We start from the raw sequence: 20,005 nt of genomic DNA, 5'->3' as shown, positions 1-20,005 counted from the left end.
ATTTGGCACATGTGGCTAGCGGGACAAGTTACAGATTTCTCCCAGACGATTTATTTCTTCTTCTTCAAGACAAACTTAACTTCATTTGTATACTGTCTCTTCTCTTCTATTTACCAAATAAAACTCTTTTCCTGACGTAGTTTTGATATCAGTATTTTGAAGGCACAAACCGTGGCGTCCTAATTAGAGGCAGATTTTTGGAGCGGGGCGAGGAGTGGCTTCTTTGCTTCCCGAGCCAGGCGCATTCATCTTCCTCCCAGATGGACGACTGAGCTGCAGCGAGCGTGAAGCAACAGCTGGAAAAGACAGCAACAAAGACGACGGGTGTGGAAGATTTTAGGAGCGATTTACTTTATTTTAAAAAGCACGGACATGTTTGTGGATTGACTGAATTCCCGTGTTTTTTGAGGTAGGTTTGAAAATTACCCAAAAGTTTGTCTGTCAGGCGCGTTGTTGTTTTTCCTCACTTTGGATGATCTTGATTTTACGCGTAAATCTACCCTGTCAAACCAAGCTTTTTGCGCTTCTTGCCTATTTCAAATAAACTTTTCTTCACTTTTCCTACGATTTTTGCATCGTTGACCATAGTGTACGCTATTTATGCGACAATACAAAGGTGCCAATACAGATTTAATATTTCCCATCAGGATCTGGCATCCTGTTGAGCAAGACATGTGATGGCTTGCCCCAATCTCTTTACTCATTTGCAAATGTGTAGACTAGAGTGACTTACTGTAAACGTCATTGTTATGGTGTTATGAAACTTTCCACCAGCTCTGTTCTCTTTAAAACAACAAAGTCTCCTATTTTAGGATCTATGTTTGAAAACGGGCAATCCCAAAAAAAAAAAAAAAAAAAGTGATGTAATTTTCTACAGTGATTTACCTGTATCCTACTTCATGAAACCAAGTACTGACATTTGAATATAATTACCTAATATTGTTGATTTTATTTGAGTATTTTTCAGAATGAGAGTGTCTTGTATCATAAGGCAAGATTTTGGGTTAATTGTCTTTAGGTGTGTTTCTTCTGTTTTGTAAGTAGGAGTTGAAAGACCATTTCTTGAACTTAACTGTTCTCGTTAAGACAGCAAAGTCTTCTATTTTGAGATCTATGTTGAAAAGGGGTAATTTAGAAAACAAATGATGGTAGTTGTAGTAGCAGTAGTTCACCTAAATCCTACTTAAGGGTGCACTCTGTAACTTTTCTTGTGGAGGGTCTGTCAAATGCTTTTCTCTGTGGAGATGTTATTGCTTTGTCTGGAATGTTTCACAGTATGGCATTTAACCTTTCCATCTTCATGGAGACCAAAGAAGACCAAGTTACAGGTCAGATCGGTGCAGAGGCGATGACGCTCACAGTCAGAATGACTGTTTTTGTAGACATTTTTGAGCTATAAAACCACCTGTATTTAATAAATGCAAGGTAGAAGTGTTTAATGTCATACTGTGGAACATTCCAGGCAGAGCAATGACTTATCCATAGAAAGAAGCAGGTGACAACTCCCAACGAAAAAGTTATAGTGCTCCTTTCATGAAAGCAAGTACTGACATTTGAATAGAATTACCTAACACTATTACTTTTGTTATTGTTGCCAAATAATTGTTGAGATCTCTTTCAAAATGAGTTGTTCCAACAGGCGTAGAAGATATTGGTTAACTGGCTTTAAGAGTATTTTTATGTTTTCAGAGACTACTTCTTCAACTAAAACTTGCCTACTGTAAACTATTTTAGGCCAGCGCAAGAGAAATATGCCAAGCTACAGGCAATTTGGAGAGGGGTCACTGTGAGGTCTTGACTGTCACAAGAAATAGCTGAGGAATGATATAATAGTTTGCCCCTCTACATTATTCAGTTAAATGAGCCAAAATGCCCAAACAAGATTGTATTTTGCACAATACTGGACACACTGGACACTGAGTATAATGACAACAATACTGTTCATTCATTGCATTTTCTTATAGTTTTTCCACATGGAGATCTCTTTAAATGTGTTCCCATTAAGTCTTAATTCTTGGTGGTTTCTTGGACATTTCTTTTCAAATGCAGATTCTTTGGAGCATTATTTAATTGGGCTGGGAGGGATAGGCTGCAGGGCGTTCACATTCTGGGTTAGCTCTGCGTTCAGACACCATGTCGAGGGTTTTATGATGACCAGATGTTGTAATTTTTGCTCAAAGCGCTTTTCTTGCAGAGAATGGCGAGGCTGGGGATTTTTAATTATGCTTTTCACAAGTTCATTTAGTGTTGTTAAAGAGAGTTTGAGAATTTTGTTAATAATAAAAGAATTGTAAGGGTTTGTTTTCATCTGTTTTATTTAACAGGGTAAGAGTAGGATTGTATGTGGTGTACAATGATGGGAAGAATACTTTGGAAATGTATTTAGTTACAGAATACTGAATACCTGCTTTAACATGTATTTTGTAACATACACCTTTACATGGCCCAGTCACTGTACTGAATTCTGAATACTTGTGATACTTGCAAGATACTTTGAATTGCATATAAATTATAATGTAAAAACGCGACATTGGTTTATAAACAGATCTATATTTGTTTCACTATTTTTTATGTATTTCCTAACCAGAGAAGGGAGAATTACACCTGCGCTCACCACAAGAGCAGTGTTTATTTTTCTCTCTGATTATGTGCAGTTTGAAGCCTAAATTGTGTACTGCCAAGTATTCATTTGGTTTTAGAAAGTAACTGTATAGCTGTATATACCACCAAATGAGAGGAACTGTAAGAGGAACAGTTAGTATTCAGAATATATTTTATTTTCGGTATGTATTCAGTTCACTTCCCAACATTGGCAGTACATATGTTAAAGGGAACAGACTAAACAAAACAAAATTAGAATTGGATGCATTCAGAATAACTATGTGAATGTGTATTTATATAGTAGCTGAGGTTGGAGCATTTAAGACAAAGTAATATAAGTGATATTAGATTACTATGTTTTGTTTTATGGTATAACTTTCACTATAGGTTTAGGTTACTAAATTATTCAGTAATGGATACAGATTTATTTTCTTACACCTCTGTGGGTAATGTGGGTAGTGATGTGATGTGGGTGATGTGGGTGTCATGGTGCATGCTTGGCTGGCAGACAGAATGTTCCTGGTTTAATTCAGGCTGAGGACACAAGTATTAGGACTAATTAGAACATGTAGTTGTAGATTGTGAGATTAGTGCTAAACTTGTAAAGTGCCTAGAGGTGGATTTTAGGATAATTACTCCAAACACGAAATGTACAGGTTCTGATGGATTGCCATTATATTGTGTATTACCAGGTATTTTTTGTACTTTTTTAGCAGTTTTTTGCCTGATTAGTTTTAAAGGTGCAGTATGTAACTTTAGAGGAGGGTACTGCTACTTACTTGTATGCTGGAGATGTTACTGATTACCTTGAATGTTCCACAGTATGACATTAAGCTAGAGGCAGGCTACCAGTATATGCCAGAAAATATATATTACAATTTTTTAACAGCCACATCACAATTTAGATTTTATCACAATTCATGTTTTTTTGTTCAGTTTTAAGAGGCAACTAAAGCTATCTGCTGTTTATTTAAGTTTACATTTCACTGTGATTGGTTATATCCACCTGTCACTAAGGTTGACAAATAGGAGGAGAAGTGGATGGTGAAAAGTATCTATAAGTATACTATCAGAGCGGCTTAAAAAAGAAGTTTAAAAATATCTATATACTATATGACGATATTACAAAGCGAGCATATTGTCACAGGGATGACAACGATAACAATTCAATACCACCATATCACCCAGCCCTAAATTTAACTCCTTATTCATTTACCAGAGTTTTTATTGGGAAATAAAAATACCTTGAAAAACATGATGTGAGCGGGATCTCCACAGATCCAACCTGTAGCTTGCCCTGGTGACGTTACTTGTCTTCATGAAGAAATGTGGAATACTATGGAATATTAGGCAAAGCAATAACATCTCTATAGAGACGAGCAGAAACCAGTAGTGAAACAGAGTGCACCTTCAGAATGTGGTTCAGTTTACCGAGATGGTTGTAAAAGTTTTGTGGTTTGAACTTGCCTTTTTAGATTGTGTTCTATGTGTACAGAGTTAATGAGACTGCTGCTAGACGATGGTGTCCTAACTTGATAAACAGCTGTTCCCTTGGGGTGTGCTCATTCTGTTCTTTAAAATGCGGTGTGAAGCAAGCCAGCCACATCACACAAACAGAGCTGACTGGCCCTTAGTCAGTGCTATGAGTGAGGTCACCGGAAAATCCTCCTCATCCTCAGTCACTCAAGTGAACTTTACAAGGAAGCCCGCTTAGTGCAATGGTATGAGAAGGAGAGATCACAGGACAGACTTGTACACACGCTCCAGCAGGTGTGGATGAGGGGATGACGGTCTTATCTGGTGAGGAGATAAGTCTTCTGTTTGTTTTGATGCTGTATTGTCATGGGAATTTGAATAGGTTTTGAAAGGTGTTCTGATACTGAAGTGGATAGTAGCCAAAAGTTGTACCCTAGCACCATTGCATAACTTCAGTATCATGTTACTCAAGTAGAAGTATAATATAGTCATCCATGAAAACGCATTTGAGGAAATGAGTAATTTGCCTGGAGGTAATCTGATTACAAATTCATAATTTCAGACTTCAGAATTCAGAATTTCTGGTTGATGTAATGAGGAGTAAATGACATTAAATAATGCACAAAATCAAAAAGAAAAATATATTTGTAAAACATTTGAAAAGAACAAAACAAAACAAAACAAAAAAAAATCCCTCATACTTGATTTACATACTTTTTTCACTGAAATAGTTCATATCATATATTAAAAAGTTATTCAAGTCAACTACCCACCAATGGTTTCTAATATTACTTTCTCATTAAAGGAAACACCCTATTTGTTTAAATTAGGGATGTCATAATAAATCAAACCAAATGTTACAGTTGCAATTACTGCAAGAAGGAACATAACAAGTTTATGATCATTTACAATAGACATCATGACCAGTGAAATCACTTCACAGTTGCTTTAAAAAAATAAACATTCTCCTCAAGTATGTGACCAGCTTTATGAAGTAAAATTGTATTAATGATAACGTAGACATAATGTGGCAAACAAACAGGTTAACAACATTCTTTTAGCTTTACTTTGAATTTTAATTCTCCCAAATTATGACCTGTCATCTGAATAATCGCAGTTTTTGAATATTTTTAATTTCACTCACTTTCACTCTTGTTTTGTTTGAGTAACACATAACATATAACACTATATTTAGAAGTGTTCTGTTCAGTTTTATAACTTCACAAGCAGCTGTCAAATCCAGAAAGTTCCTGTGGAAAGTCTGGATTTTCCCACAGAAATTTCCCACCCTACAGTCCTTGTGATACTATTTGGTAACCGTGTGTAATAGTTTTTTCTCATACATTTTTAAGTTCCTAATACTGATCATAAATTGAACCCCTGAGTATCTGTAAAAACCCTTGAGTTAGTTTTGTTACGGTTCTTTAATATCAAACTCAATTTCAAACCTCTTTTTTTTTTTTTTTTTTTACAATAAACTCATTTTAACACAAAATAATGGTAAATGATTCAATATTTAATTTTGTCTTCTACAAAATATCGAAACTAGATACTCTTGAAAGATTTGACACGCCTAATTCAGACACAGTAAAAATATGTATATCCTCGCTCATACTTGTCAATATGATTTTGAAGCATTTTATTTTTGAGACTGACATCAAAATTCACCCTCAAATGCTGGTTTATGTTTAAGTGTGCACTGTTCCCTGTCACCTTTATGCCTCTGAGAATGGGATGCCTCTTGTGTACATATGATAGTGAGCATCCATGTTTACGCTCCCTCTGCTTCTCCAGTTTCACAGATAAGAGCGGCGCAGATAGCATAACGGCTGGATTCCTTCATTGTTAGTCACAATCCAGGCATGGCTTTGCTTAGTGTTTCCTGATAACGTCGTATAGGGATGATAAAGTTATCGCTTATTGGAAAATGTTGGCTTTGCCTGGGCTGGGGCAGGTAACGGCTCTCCCCTGTGGTCCTGGAGCTGTAGACTGAGGAGTCATGTTTGGGATAGTTTTGCTGCACTGTGCGTTGGACAAAGAGCTTTTAGTGAGAATAAGACGCAGGTAGGCTCACAATGCATGTATACATTTGTCAGTTAGGGCTTGCTATTTTAATATGTTTTATAACAGGGATGTAAGAGTAACCGAACATCGTTTCATCAAATCGTCAAAAGTCTGTCACAATATATCAAATAACAAGTTTCTTTGCTTAAATTCATTGTTATGGTGCAGCAACAGCTAAAAACAGAGAGAACTACATATACCATGATGCTTTGCTTTGTTAAGTCCAATCTACATGACAAAATAACTGTTATTAAGCACATTTAAATCTGAATTATTTGTACTACAACAGAAACATAGCATATTCACAATTCTGTTAAGTCTCCTCAAAATATGACAATAAATATCATACCGTGAGATGCATGTCGTGAAAATTTATGGAGGGATTTGGATATCGTTATATCCCTATTTGATAATGGGATATTGCAGTGGAACATTGTGGTACTGTTCTCTCAAAAATAATCAGTAGCAGGTAATTGTTGTTATGGTGGTTTACTGCTGGTCTGCTTGTTTCCAAGAAGTGCTATTGTGTTGCCTAGAATACCCCTACATACCCCTGTATGATATTAACTTTATCTATAGTGATAGAAAGTAGAAGTTCAAGATATAAAGCAGCAGATACCTGTTTTTGAGCAAGTGTAATTACTTGTAAGCAATTGTAATATGCAAGATATTCAAGTCTTATGCAATACCGTAGGGCAAAGCAATAACATCTCCATAGAGACAAGCAGGTAGCACACCACAAAAGTTACACAGTGCACCATTTAATTATGTTTTTACAAAAATCTTAGATACAAAAATCGCTATATTTTAGAGAAATGGTCCAAATTATGCACCTACAAAAGATTCAAAACTCAGTACTTCCTGGCAGTGTTTTCTTTTGCATTATTATTTCTGTTCATTTGCTGAATGTCATTTTCTGTTGTTGACATGACTAAGTTCAGTCAACTTGCTGAACTTTGGGATGATACGGGACGGTTTCCTTCCTCAATGTGCTTCCTCATAAGTGAGCATTTAACATGTCTTGCTAAATGATCGACTTGACACTGGGCCTTAGCTCTTTCTAACAGTAATGTGAAACCATATTGTCCCATGGTTAATGATGCTGTGCAGGAGGTCCAAGCACCCATGTAAATATTTCACATCACAACCAAAACACACGTGAGGATAAGGCTGATTGCAGGCTGCTGGATACTGTTATTATGAGGCACAGATTGCTTCACTTTATTGTAATGTGACGCATCATGTACAAGTCTCTTCAAGTTGGTGAAAGTCTTCAGTGCACACAGTGACAGCCAACAGTCAAGTCTTCACTTAGTTCATAGAAAGACTACAATAAACAGTCCATTGTTGTTTCAGGCAGGAAGTTAAACGACAGGTGTGTGTGAAGAATGTGACTTAACAAATGTGGCAGACATTCCTGGGAAGCTATAAAATACTATTTACTGCTACTAATTTGCTGCCCTCTTTCTCTGAAAAGATACAGTCCCTGGCATACCTAGTTTTGCTAATCTCATGACTATTGAGTGGGATTTGGTCAGCAGAGGGTGCAGATTTAAAGTCATGTGACCTGTGCCAGTGTCTCATTCACCAGGGACAAGTCCACTCTTAGTTAATTTCAGACAAGTGGATTTGCCTGGATCAGCCACTAAACTAAATGAGTAATTACACAAAGGCCAAATATTGACAACGAGGTGTCTGTCTTTATTGTATTATAACAGTATAGAACTTGAAAGCGTTGTTACAAATGCCTTGCCTCTGTCCATTTTCCTATAGGTTCAATAAGGGTCACCCTAGCTATCCATAGAACCTGCTTCCAAATGATTATTTCATGGAGTGTTAAGCAAGTAGCTTTAGACTTCACAGGAGCCACTTAAAGTGGCTATAATTACCACTGAGGCCTGGACTAATTGGAAGTGACACACCATCAAGTGGCTTAGAGAAATAGTTGACCAATGGCTGAGGATAGAAGTGCAGCTATTAGGTAAACAGGGGGCTTCAACATTTCTGTTGTGAGTTTACTCTGTTTCTGCTCAGTAACCACTTGGATTAAAGCTGCATTCAGCTGAACAATCGTCCTGGACACCGGCTGCTAAGGACGAGGTCACCAGAGCGGATTAAACCTTTGTTTTGCTGTTAGCGGCGGTGAGGGAAAGCACATTGGACGCGAGAGGAGGCGTCGTTTTATTCTGTCAGGCTTGGACTCTGTGGCACTGTGCGTTATGTGTATGTACAAGAGGGAACGCAGGGTGAAGTTTGCCACGCTAAAGGAGCTCTGTTTACTTCAGAGAATCATCAACAAGCTCAAAATGTCTGTCTACTTGTCCAAGTGCCTCAAGTGCATCCGAATGAGGAGAGGCAACAGGTATGTTATCATGGACAGTTTGGGCACTGGTGTCTTATATGTCAGTGTTTTTAAACTATTCTGTTTGAAATTAAGAGAGACCAGGTTAAGTTACTTGGGCTAAATCTGGTCCAGTGATTACATGGACCCCCCTCTGTGTAATGATGGCACACGGAGTGGTCCACTCCTCCTCAGCTCTTCCTCATTAGTGAAGTTTAAGGCCCGTAGATAGAGGAAGTGTGCTGTGCGTGAGAGGTCTGACATGGGACAAGAAGTGTCTCTGAGGGGGCAGTGCAAGGTTAGAACGCGTATCTGTTTTTACTTTGTTTCTTACATAATAAAATACTTTCATTGTGTATTTTATTTTTAAGGAATAACCACTGCATGTCAATTATTTTATGTTAAGTTTTTTCAAAATGTACCCTCCTTATTTCTGAAACTACAAGAAATATACATTCTTAAGAGTCCTGTTACTATAGTTTAAAATGTCAACATGCCATTATTATCTTAAAGTTCAGTGACTTAATATAACTAATGTAGAGAATAGAACTTTTTAAAATTTTTATTAACTGTCTAGAATGAACTACTGCTGCATGTTGGTGGCATAAGATCCTCCACTGTACCACAGACACATAGGAGTTAACCCTGTATTCATGGTTAAATGCACAGCACACATTTTCATTCCTGACTAATTTTGGAGTTCCAGGGCTCAGTGCTCAGGCAGGAAATGCTGGGGTTTATTTGGGGTTTTCACATTGGAGAGATTTTCTTGGTCCCACATTTTGTTTGTAAAGGGAGTTTTCAGTTTGGGAAATGTTATTCCAGTGCATTCAAAAGGTACGCTGTGTAACTTTTCCTCATGGAGGCCCTATGACTTGCTTGCCTGCTTGTCTCCACGGAGATGTTATAGATTTTTTTTTTGTACTGTGGAACATTCCAGGCAAAAGAAATGACATCTCTGGAAATCTATGGAAACTTACAAAGTTGGATACTTCTATGATTGCTCATTACTGAACTTTGAATTTCTTTTCTTTTGTATCCTGTGAATAATGTCTCTAAACTAGAAGTATTGCAGAGGCTGGATGCAACGATAGAAGTGTGTCCTTAAAGAATCCTTAAAAAATGTTTTTTATAGTACACTGAACTATAGAACTTAAAGTGTAAACTACATGTTACCAGGCAACAAATAATACAAAACCTGCTTGTCTACTTGTATAGACTGTACATTTTGGAGGAGTAGTTTAGTAGTGTAGTGTGGTGTAGTCCACAGATTAATTGACTCGTACACACCAAAGATAGCACAGTTTGGATTGGCACCTGCTGTGACAGTGCATGGCCTGTCATAGGGTTCTTCTAAATCTGTCTCTGTCTTAACGTAAGGGTTCACTTTGTTGACCCCGTAATCAATTTGTCCTCTGTATTTGACCCATCCTTAGTGCTGCTGGGACACCTCATCAGAAACATTTTGTGCCGTGGTGTAGCGTCTGGTTACCTATCTCCGTGGTCCTGTTGCTGTTGGTCAGGAGGAGTAACTTAGTAGGCGGATTGTACCTATAGTGCTTGTTTGGGTTGACGGGGGAAACCATTGTGCTCAGAGGAAACCCACCCGAACATTTGTCTGGTCAGCTAGAGCCACACACTTTGACAAAACTTTACAAAGATGAGTGGATCTGGAGCCATATCCCATCTCCCCAGTTTGTGAGGGGGTGATTGACAGCCGAACTAATCAATCAGAGATGCATGGTCCGTTTCCATGGCCTGTTCTGCTTACACGTAGAAAATGAGAAAAAAAATAAAACAGAGGACTGAGAAACAGCATGGATTTTCACAAAATCAGAAATCCCAAATCAAACTATTACTTATATTACTTTTTTTTTTTGCCTAATAAGATATTTTGTTATTTAATGATAGGAGAATTTATTTTATACAAATAAGCTGCTGTCTTTCAAGTTTTGACAGAGGTTTTTTATGCTCTATGGTCTGATTCCAGTCCCTTCTGGATTTAAACAGAATGCAGAAGGGACTGGCTGGTCAGGCAAACCAAACACGGGAAGGATATGCAAAGTCCGCACTGAAAGTCTGTGAAGCATGAGACAGCCGCTCAGCCACCTCTGCTTTCTGCCATTACAAGAGTGCTTACTTTTTGGGTTGTTGATTTATACACACTCCTATTTGTTTTGCTAATATTCATTCATCTTCCTACAGAATGGAGACGTCGTGTTTGGACCTGGCTCTAGAGGGAGAGCGGCTGTGCAAATCCGGAGATTACAGAGCCGGAGTGTCGTTCTTTGAATCTGCCATTGAAGTTGGAACAGAGGACCTTCAGATACTCAGTGCCATTTACAGTCAGCTGGGCAACGCTTACTTTCACCTTCAGGAATATAACAAAGCTCTGGAATATCACCGCCATGACCTCACCCTCACAAGGTAGCACTCCACAGTTATCCTTTGTGTTTTATGAGGAAGCACACTTGTTTCCATTGGTTTATACTTGTACTGTTTATTTTACTTTTCAGGACAATTGGAGATGAACTCGGTGAAGCCAAAGCCAGCGGTAACCTTGGTAACACTCTAAAGCTTCTAGGGCGGTACGATGAAGCAGTGGTCTGTTGCCAGCGACATTTGGACATTACCAGAGCCATGTACGACAAGGTACGTTATAGTAAAGCTATAATCTGTTCTTGTTTGTAGTTGAATGCATTTTCAGTCACATATTGACAGCATGCTCTCAAACCACACTTTGGTCACATGCAGTTGGTTCTAAACAGATGTACCACCAACATTAGAAATAGTTTGCCAGCCCACAAGAAAACAAGTCTGCTGTCAGTGTATTTTAAGCATATAATTACCACACTGGTCACTCTGGTTTCCGTCTGTGTGCGTGCCGTAGGTTGGTCAGGCCCGGGCGCTGTATAATTTTGGGAATGTGTACCACGCCAAAGGCAAGAGCATCTGCTGGAGTGGAGCAGAGCCCGGAGAGTTTCCAGAGGAGGCACGTGTGGCTCTGAGGAAGGCTGCACAGTACTACGAGTGAGCTCATCATTTTCAGTGTCACTTCTATACACTGTGTTTTCATGCACTCATCACATTGATAGATATGATAACTTAATTTCAGTTTTACTAGCTTCAATAATACCGTTTACATGATCAGTAAATTATGGATCGACCTGCCCCCAGATTACCCATTAGGATTACCATCTGAAACTGAAAGGTGCACTATGTAACTTTTTGGTTCGGGTCTGTCACTGGCTTGTTTCTATGGAGATATATCTACCTGGAATGCTCCACAGTGTGACATTAAGCTGCTCTACCTTACATTTATTCAAATACATGTGGTTTTATAGCTCAGAAATACCTCAAAAAATAGCCATTCTGATGGTGAGCGGGATTGCCTCCTCACAGATCTGACCTGTAACTTGGCCTGGTTTGGTCTCCATGAAGAAGGCTTAATGCTGTGCTATGAATCATTCCAGACAAAGCAATAGCATCTCCATGGAGAAAAGCATTTGACGTACTCTCCACCAGAAAAGCTACACAGTGCACTTTTAATGTCCGCTTATAAGGAGTTTCTCACATGTTTTGAAATAATAAATCACCCTTTTTCATCTAAATATAAGTAAAAATAAATATAAGCACCCAAAAAAGCAGATGACCCAATAATAAGTTACTGTACTTGTGATAACACTAAAATGCTGGGAAAGAATTTTACAATTAATAAAAAAAAACAAATCTGATTAAATATTGATCCAAACATTTTAAAAATTATATTTAAAAAATATATACAAAGAAACTGATACCTTTTTTAAAAATATATGTGTACTTCCTGAATTAATTTGTGTCTCTACTCAACACAGGGCAAATTTATCCATGGTGAAGGAATTGGGTGATCGACCAGCCCAGGGTCGGACTTATGGTAACCTAGGTAACACTTACTATCTGTTAGGAGACTTCAAATCAGCAGTAGCAGCACACGAAAAGGTAAATGACCAAAGTAATTCCTGAACCCAGACTCACCAATGAAAATTTTTCCATTAATTCTGACTACTTTTTTTATAGCGATTGCTCATTGCGAAGGAGTTTGGAGACAAGTCTGCTGAGAGGAGGGCCCACTGTAATCTTGGCAATGCTCACATATTTCTCAACCAGTTTGATGTGGCAGCTAGTCATTACAAGTAAGTAATTATCAATCTTCTCTGTAGAAACTGCATAAGTATCTTGTGAATTTGGTGTTTCTCATGAACTGAACTCTATTTATTTGTGTATCCAGTTACTAATTCCCACAGCCCTAACATGCAAATTGAAATTTAAAATGTTTCTTGACTTGAAGCTTTTAAAAATGTCTGACTTCCTGATGACATCACATAGTATTAGTGTGCCTATTTTGTGATTTTGTAAAACACAGACCTTAAATTGCTTGCTTGCTTTTTTGATATGAGTATATTAATGACTGATCATCTATAGATCAAGCCCTATTTCACTAAAGATGAGAAACTTATCTTGTTGAAAGTAAAATAAGTAGCAATATCATAGACGTTTAATTGTAAAAGTGTTTGTCAAATTGCCTTTTGAGCATTTTACCATATACATATACAGTAATAATGGCTTCTAAGACCTCCTGGTACATTATCACATGATGGAATGGAAAAACAAGCAATACCATTCATTACTGTTCAAATGCTGCTACGTGGATCTTTGGAATAGCATCAGAAGTTGAAAACAGAGTCCTATCTTTGTTCTACATTCATTCACAATCTTCCTTTGACCCTCAAATTAAAGTGGTGGTAGAGCGCTTCACTGGGTCATGCAGATAGAAAATTGAAAATAAGTATCTCTTTGTGTATTAAAGGCCCTGTGCTTGATTTCTTTTCCCATCTATTTCTGCAAAATTTGTCTTGCCCTGGTACAGATATATTGTATAAGCAGCTCTTGAGGTCAAAATAAGTCAGCTGCGTGTCGACTAAGCATTTTATCTGATAATCGGTGCAAGTGCAAGTGTACGTTAGCATGCTAGTTGTTGCAAGATTTACTGTTACTCATTGCATTGAATTATTAGGATGATCAGAATGCGTAAGGTAAATAAGGAATAACTTTGAACCTCTGTAAACTAGTTGTATTTTGTAACTTTTCAAATCAGTAAAAATCCAGTATAGCACCTTTTTAAAATGTTGCTAGTCTTAGTCCTTTGACACTTATTCCTTTGACCCTGTCCCTCCTTTGCTCTTTCACCCCTAGGAGGACACTTCAGTTGGCCAGACTTCTGAAGGACAGAGCTGTGGAGGCCCAAGCCTGTTACAGCCTGGGCAACACCTACACTCTGCTACACGACTATGAGAGAGCCATTGACTACCACCTCAAGCATCTGGTTATAGCACAGGACCTTAATGACCGGTAACTTGGCCTATGTGCCATTTGTTGTCAGCTTTTTTTCCTCAAGTGGCTTTGAAGTGTGTGTTTGTGTCTTTGCGCGTGTGAGTGCCTGTGTGTGAGAGGGTGTGTGTGCCTGTGTGTATTTGTGTGTTGGAGTAATGGGGCAGGCCTTAGCCAAATTACTTGACTGGCTGTTTTTAGCAGTTTGTGCCCTCAGGCTTAAGTGAACAGCAGAATTACAAAGGCATCTAAGGAAAAGGGATATTGTTTTTACTAATGACTACTACGGTCCACTACACGTAGTAATTTATATACTTTCTCCATGGCTGTAGTTCTCAAACTGTGGTACATGGGCTACTTCTGGTGGTACACATTATTACCAGTCTAGTGTTTTTAATTTTATGTTTTAATTTTATATTTTGGTCCTAATTTGAATATCACTGTTTTGTATTTAGTTTAGTTTAGTTTATTTGTTTATTTATCAGGGATAATGCATGTAAAGAAAACCCAAAAAACTATGAGGCGGTAATGTGCCCCATTACGGCAAAATTGGAAATGTATATTAATGCAGTAATTCGTCCAGTCTCTCAGTAAGTAAAACTATAGTCCCATTCAGTATCAGTCACCACATCCATATATTATTTACATTTCTACAGTTCATGTTGCTGCATTCATACGAGGTTAAGACAGGTTTAGTGTATGTGTTTATTTTTCACATAATGAATACAAGTTTATATAAGTAAAATACGTAGAAGCATGATTGAGTATGACAGAAAGTCAAAAGGTCCTATCTTTAAAGCCGTCCCCTTTATTTAATCATTAATTAATCATTATCCAGACAGCTCAAATAGAGGGTTTAAAACTGCTCATTATTTAATCCCACTTTAGACTATGTTAAACCTAATACAATCCTGTTATGAGCCTGGTTTAGATTACGATACAAATATTTTCTTAGATACTTTTGGGTGAAAGTTTGAGAACCACTGCTGTATGAGGTATGGGTTGCAAAATTTTCACAGCTATTTTGTTTCATGCTAACCAGATGTTGGTATTATTTTCAATGCGATAGTACCACTTGCATAACTGTCTTAACTGAAGCGGCTGAGCCTGTTTCTGTGTGTATGTGCAGAGTGGGTGAAGGAAGAGCTTACTGGAGTCTAGGAAATGCCCACACGGCCCTGGGGAATCACGAACAAGCCATGTATTTTGCAGAGAAGCACTTGGAAATTGCCAAAGAGGTGATTGTTTACATGTTTACCTTTGACTGCATGTTCAAACATTAAACTTTGATGAGGAGACACCGCCATCTACTGGACACAAGAGGAATTGCAAAACATACACTGACATTAGAATTAAGCTTTAAAGGTCCAAAATTTACTCTTGTGAGCTTTTAACCACGTTAGCCTTATCAAAAATGTACTGAGAGTGGTGTTTTATTTCATTCTGACAATTTGTACACAAAGTAATTCAAAGTGCTTTACAGAATAAGAAATACATTAAAATCATAATAAAAACAAATCAAAACATAAATAATCATGAAGATTAAAATTAAAAAATAGAGACATAAATTGGAGAGAAGAGTGCAGAATGAAAACCTTTCAGTTATATGCTCAGTTAAACAGAAATGTTTTGAGCCTGCATTTAAACAGCGTCACAGAAGAGTCTGTCTCACATGTTCAGACTGTTCCAGGTTTTAGCTGCATGAACCTGAAACGCTGACTCCCCTTGTTTAGTCCTGACTCTGGGCACCAGCAGGAGGCCGGTCCCTGAGGTCCTCAGAGTGCGAGATGGTTCATATGACACTAACATGTCACAGATGTACTTTGGTGCTCGGCCATGGAGAGACTTGTACACAAGCAGAGCTGCTTTAAAGTGTATTCTCTGAGGCACAGGAAGCCAGTGCAGAGACCTGAGCACAGGACTTATGTGCTCGTACTTCCTAGTTCGAGGAAGTTCTCTGTTTCAAACTCTCAAAATCACGTTAACTTACGTAAAATATACTATATACTAATGTCTTTTGTGTAATTTCATTTTGCAGACTGGAGACAAGAGCAGTGAGGTGACGGCTAGAATGAACTTGTCTGACCTGAGACTAGTTGTGGGCCTCAAGTCAAATTCCAATAATAGATTAAACATCTACCACAATACTAATACAAATAGCTCTGCACTACCTCCACTTTACCCAGATTACACTAACATTCCAGGTATTTATGCATTTCATTCTTTTTTATTAATTTTTACACAATTCTAGTAGTTTAAATAGCATTTCATACCGTTTTATTATATACAGTACATACATTCAGATTTGAACTTGAAATGCTTTCCTTTTTTAAGGGGTGAAAAGTCCTGACAAAAGTAAAGACAACTTGGAAAATTCAAACTCTTGTCATACTCCTGAAAAAGCTTTAACTGAGGACTCATCTGTACACTCGGTAAGTATTTATGAATGTTGTTTACTTTTGGTACCTGATTTTCAATCTGTGGCAGGAGGCCGTAAGTATTAAAAATCTTCATAGCGTTCACAACCCTGCTTTGGCACATATCTTGTATTCACATGATAGTTATAAATCTCTTACCAACATGTTAACATCTTATAATTTTTAAATTTACAGGATGAGGATGTGTTTTCAAAGCCTTCTAAAGCGAACACCATTAAAGCATCCACAAAACTGTTCCTCTTTCACCGGTTAAAAAGCAAAAAGCAGAAAAACAACAAAACTCCCGCTAAAGGTCACCCAGAAATCAGGGCCGAGCACTCGCCTGAGACGGACACACCAGTCATAACAACAAAGGTATGAAAACGGGACTAGTTTCTGTTTGAGACCTGCCAAATTAAACACACCATTTACTTGTATTTCTTAAAGGTCCATCATGTAACTTTTCTGGTAGAGGGTCTGTTACCTGCTTTTTTATGTGGGTATATCGTTACTTTGCTTAGAAGGTACCACAGTGTGACATTAAAAAGCTCTAACTTACATGATTACATTTTATAGTTTTATAGCTCAAAAATATCCAGGTCCATGAATATAGAAATATAGATAGATTTAATATCATACCATGAATAAAAAGCTTTTGACGGACCCTCCACCAGAAAAGGTACAGAATGCACCTTTAAAATCTTATTATATAGTATTCTGATTTTCCTAATGTATTTGTACGTATGACAGAGTAGACTACAAATTTCATTAAAACATAGTTAGCACAGTTATATCTCTAAATCTTACCTAGTTTTTCCCTAGTCTGGAAGATATTATGGATTACATCTTTTAGTTTCTTTTTCATTTTCTTCTTGATTGTTCAGACAATCATAAAATGTGCAAAAATTGTCCCTGTATTTTGGATGAAATTTTGTTTGTGACTCCTGTAGTTTTCAATTTTCATTTTGGTCTTTTCCCCACAAACTGCAACTTGACTGATGTAAAACTGTGATAAATATTTACCAGATGCCCCATAAAGAATTAGAAATCATTTAAAATCCTTGTTCATTTTTATTTTCATTATCTTGCGTTTAGTTGTCACCTGACTAGTTCTTCTGTTATAGAGCTCACGGGATACGATTGGTGAGGATGGCTTCTTTGACCTGCTGTACCGTTTCCAGGGCAGCAGAATGGATGACCAAAGGTGCACCCTGGATGACCACAGCCCTCCCCCTGCCCAGTCCTCCCCCCTGTCCACCCCACCTATAGCAGAAAATAAATGTGAGTGCACCCCCTTGTGTTTAGTCTGTGTTCACACCATTCAAAATCAGTTGGTTTTATTCATTTTATTGCATAATTGGGTTTCTCCAGTTTTATGATGTGAATACAGTGTGCCCATGTCTATTGTGGTCTCTATTCCCACTTCTAGTTTGATGTGATGTTGTTTTGTAAGGTTAGCTTACTGTTGCACCTTATGAATATTTCTAGCTATTTTGGATCGCGAAGCCCCCTCTCAGGATCCTGGTCATTTCCTGGAGCTGCTGGCCAGCTCGCAGGCCCGTCGTCTAGACGACCAGCGAGCCAGTCTGAGCCATTTTCCTGGCTTACGTCTCAGCACCTCCAACCCGCTTCATACACCGGACACCTCTGCAGAACCACCCCCAACACAAGGTGATTAATTATAACACAAACCTCTACGTAGTGAGCTGGTCAACAATCAAAACTACATCTTAAATAAAACAAGTTAAATTCATGAGCCTGCTATTTATCTATTTTGAAAATGCATTGTTGTGTTAACTACACAGCACTGTACCTATGCAACAGGATTAGGACTGTATAAGCTCTTTGAATTTCTATTGGGTTACTCAGTACCAGCATATTTTCTTTTTATGTATTGTCTATGTTCCTTGTACAAATATATTGCTCAAACAACTAAAATAAAACTAAACTAAATCACAGTTATGAGAAAATTATGCACTTGTTAAAGGATATACAGTGGGAGTACACTGTATAGGCTACTATGCTACTATTGTGGTATCAAAATTAGTCAAGTTTTTCCCTTTGTATGTAAAGTTTGTAACCATCTATTGACCTGTGTTCTGTTGTGCTCCTCAGTCCCCACCTCGAGTACAGATCCCCCTCACACACACTCTCTCTACGACCAACTCGAGGCCAGTGCTGATCAGCCGGAGGGTGACGAGGTCTTCTTTGACATGCTAGTAAAGTGCCAGGTAAGAAATATATTCTGTATTTATGTTTATATCATGCTTTTTATGTCTTAAAAATACATGGTCATGCTTTAATTTGTATTATATCTTGCATATCTATAAATACCAAATATACACATCTCTACACTCTATCTTCTTTTGGGTGCACACAATACTTGGAGTCTGTCACCCTCTGTTGGTAACGGTGTGACGTGCCAAATGTGTCAAATGATTTATTATTATGGATAATGGGACTATAAGAAATCTGTTTGTCACTACATACATTTTAAGATCTGAATGAGTCCAGGGATTGCAGGACTAGTTAGTATGTTTTAATAAGTATATTCATAAAAGAACATTATTTGACTTCTGTGTCTTCTGTATATGTTTTGTCATGGATCATATCATTGCATAACATGGAGCCTTTAATGAGTCATATGAGGAACTCTCAAGTCTCAGTATCTATTTCGGTTTGGTCATTCTGGTCATGTGCTACAACTACAACTTAACTTCTCAAATGTACATTTATAAAGTACAGTCAATGTTTACAGTACTATTCTGTGTTCAGGGATCTAGGCTGAATGACCAGAGATGTGCCGCTCCCTCCTCCTCAAACAAGGGCCCCACTGTACCAGATGAGGACTTTTTCAGTCTGATTATGCGCTCTCAGTCCAACCGAATGGAAGAACAACGTGTTATGGCGCCCCCTGCTGTCACACAACCAAAACCAGACTGACTGAATGGAGTGGCATGTTGACCCCATATGGATAAAGTATGAAGAACACTACTCACTATTTTTGGACCTAAAATAACAGGATGTACTGGACAAAATGGAACAATTTATTGACTGTGCTACAAGAAAACAATGACAGTTTTTCCTTTTGTTCAGTCCAGAGATTTTTGAATTTATTTTTATTTGTTTACATAATCTCCTCTGAGAATGGATAGCTTTTTGTAGCTGTGGTTGCAGTCTGCCTTCTCCGGAAATCAGCCTCTCAGACTGTGGGTGGTACGTGATGCGCACAGCCATACAGTAAAACCCAGGACCAGGAGCCAAACCAAACCAAAGATGTTTCTGTTTTATAATTATAGTCACTTTATACTTAATACTCCACTGGATCATCCAAATGGAGGAGTGACCCAAGCTACATTTTGACTGGAAATATATGACTCATCTCATGTTGACAGTCAGTGGGAAACTCTCCCTGTGAAACTGTCTGCCTATGGACTTTTTAAACTGTTCAATATTCAGTTTAATAGTATTTGTAAATGCCTTCAACAATGATGGGATTTTTCTATGTAAGATTTTAAAGAACAACTAGTGTTTAAAAAGAGTTTATTCTAGCTTTTATATTGAATTACTTCTCCACAGTTTGGAGAAATAAAACTCATTTGTTTACATTTCATTTATTTAAATACATACAGTGTTCTGAACATTTTAAGTGACATGAGCATTCTATATACACAATAAGAAATAAGTCAGTGCATCAAACCATCGAACACTATTAGTACTAAGCAACTTTCAGCAATAG

The 20,005-nt window shown here is 37.8% G+C and overlaps 1 protein-coding gene across 3 annotated transcripts; it reads left to right on the top strand.

Annotated features, from left to right (window-relative positions):
* The first annotated feature begins 110 nt into the window (after positions 1-110).
* LOC110172245 (G-protein-signaling modulator 2-like) lies at positions 111-19,907 on the top strand. Of its 3 annotated transcripts, none has more exons than XM_020938078.2 (15): positions 111-409; positions 10,688-10,909; positions 10,999-11,134; positions 11,373-11,512; positions 12,337-12,460; positions 12,539-12,654; positions 13,715-13,870; positions 14,979-15,087; positions 15,888-16,053; positions 16,184-16,281; positions 16,462-16,641; positions 17,448-17,547; positions 17,755-17,937; positions 18,382-18,497; positions 19,042-19,907. In XM_020938078.2, exons 2-15 carry the CDS (start codon positions 10,689-10,691, stop codon positions 19,207-19,209), a joined length of 2,013 nt encoding a protein of 670 aa, XP_020793737.1. In that variant the 5' UTR covers positions 111-409; position 10,688; the 3' UTR covers positions 19,210-19,907. The 3 variants fall into 3 exon arrangements, with proteins under 3 accessions (XP_020793737.1, XP_020793738.1, XP_020793736.1); XM_020938079.2 differs by having other exon boundaries at positions 115-409; positions 17,391-17,547; XM_020938077.2 differs by lacking the exon at positions 111-409 and adding an exon at positions 4,271-4,401 and having other exon boundaries at positions 17,391-17,547.
* Positions 19,908-20,005: the final 98 nt, after the last annotated feature.

Source organism: Boleophthalmus pectinirostris, unplaced genomic scaffold (assembly GCF_026225935.1).
Source record: "Boleophthalmus pectinirostris isolate CB_2022bp ecotype Guang Dong unplaced genomic scaffold, ASM2622593v1 HiC_scaffold_7, whole genome shotgun sequence".
Lineage (NCBI taxonomy): Eukaryota > Metazoa > Chordata > Actinopteri > Gobiiformes > Gobiidae > Boleophthalmus > Boleophthalmus pectinirostris.
The sequence above is the reverse complement of the archived record's forward strand: the minus strand, read 5'-3'. Positions and strand labels throughout refer to the sequence as shown.

Excerpts from the sequence above, each read along its gene's own strand:
- LOC110172245 (XM_020938079.2), top strand. The coding sequence starts at position 10,689 with ATGGAGACGTCGTGTTTGGACCTGGCTCTAGAGGGAGAGCGGCTGTGC. Across the intron at positions 13,871-14,978 it reads GCACAGGACCTTAATGACCG|AGTGGGTGAAGGAAGAGCTT; the intron begins GTAACTTGGCCT and ends GTGTATGTGCAG. Across the intron at positions 17,938-18,381 it reads AGAACCACCCCCAACACAAG|TCCCCACCTCGAGTACAGAT; the intron begins GTGATTAATTAT and ends TGTGCTCCTCAG.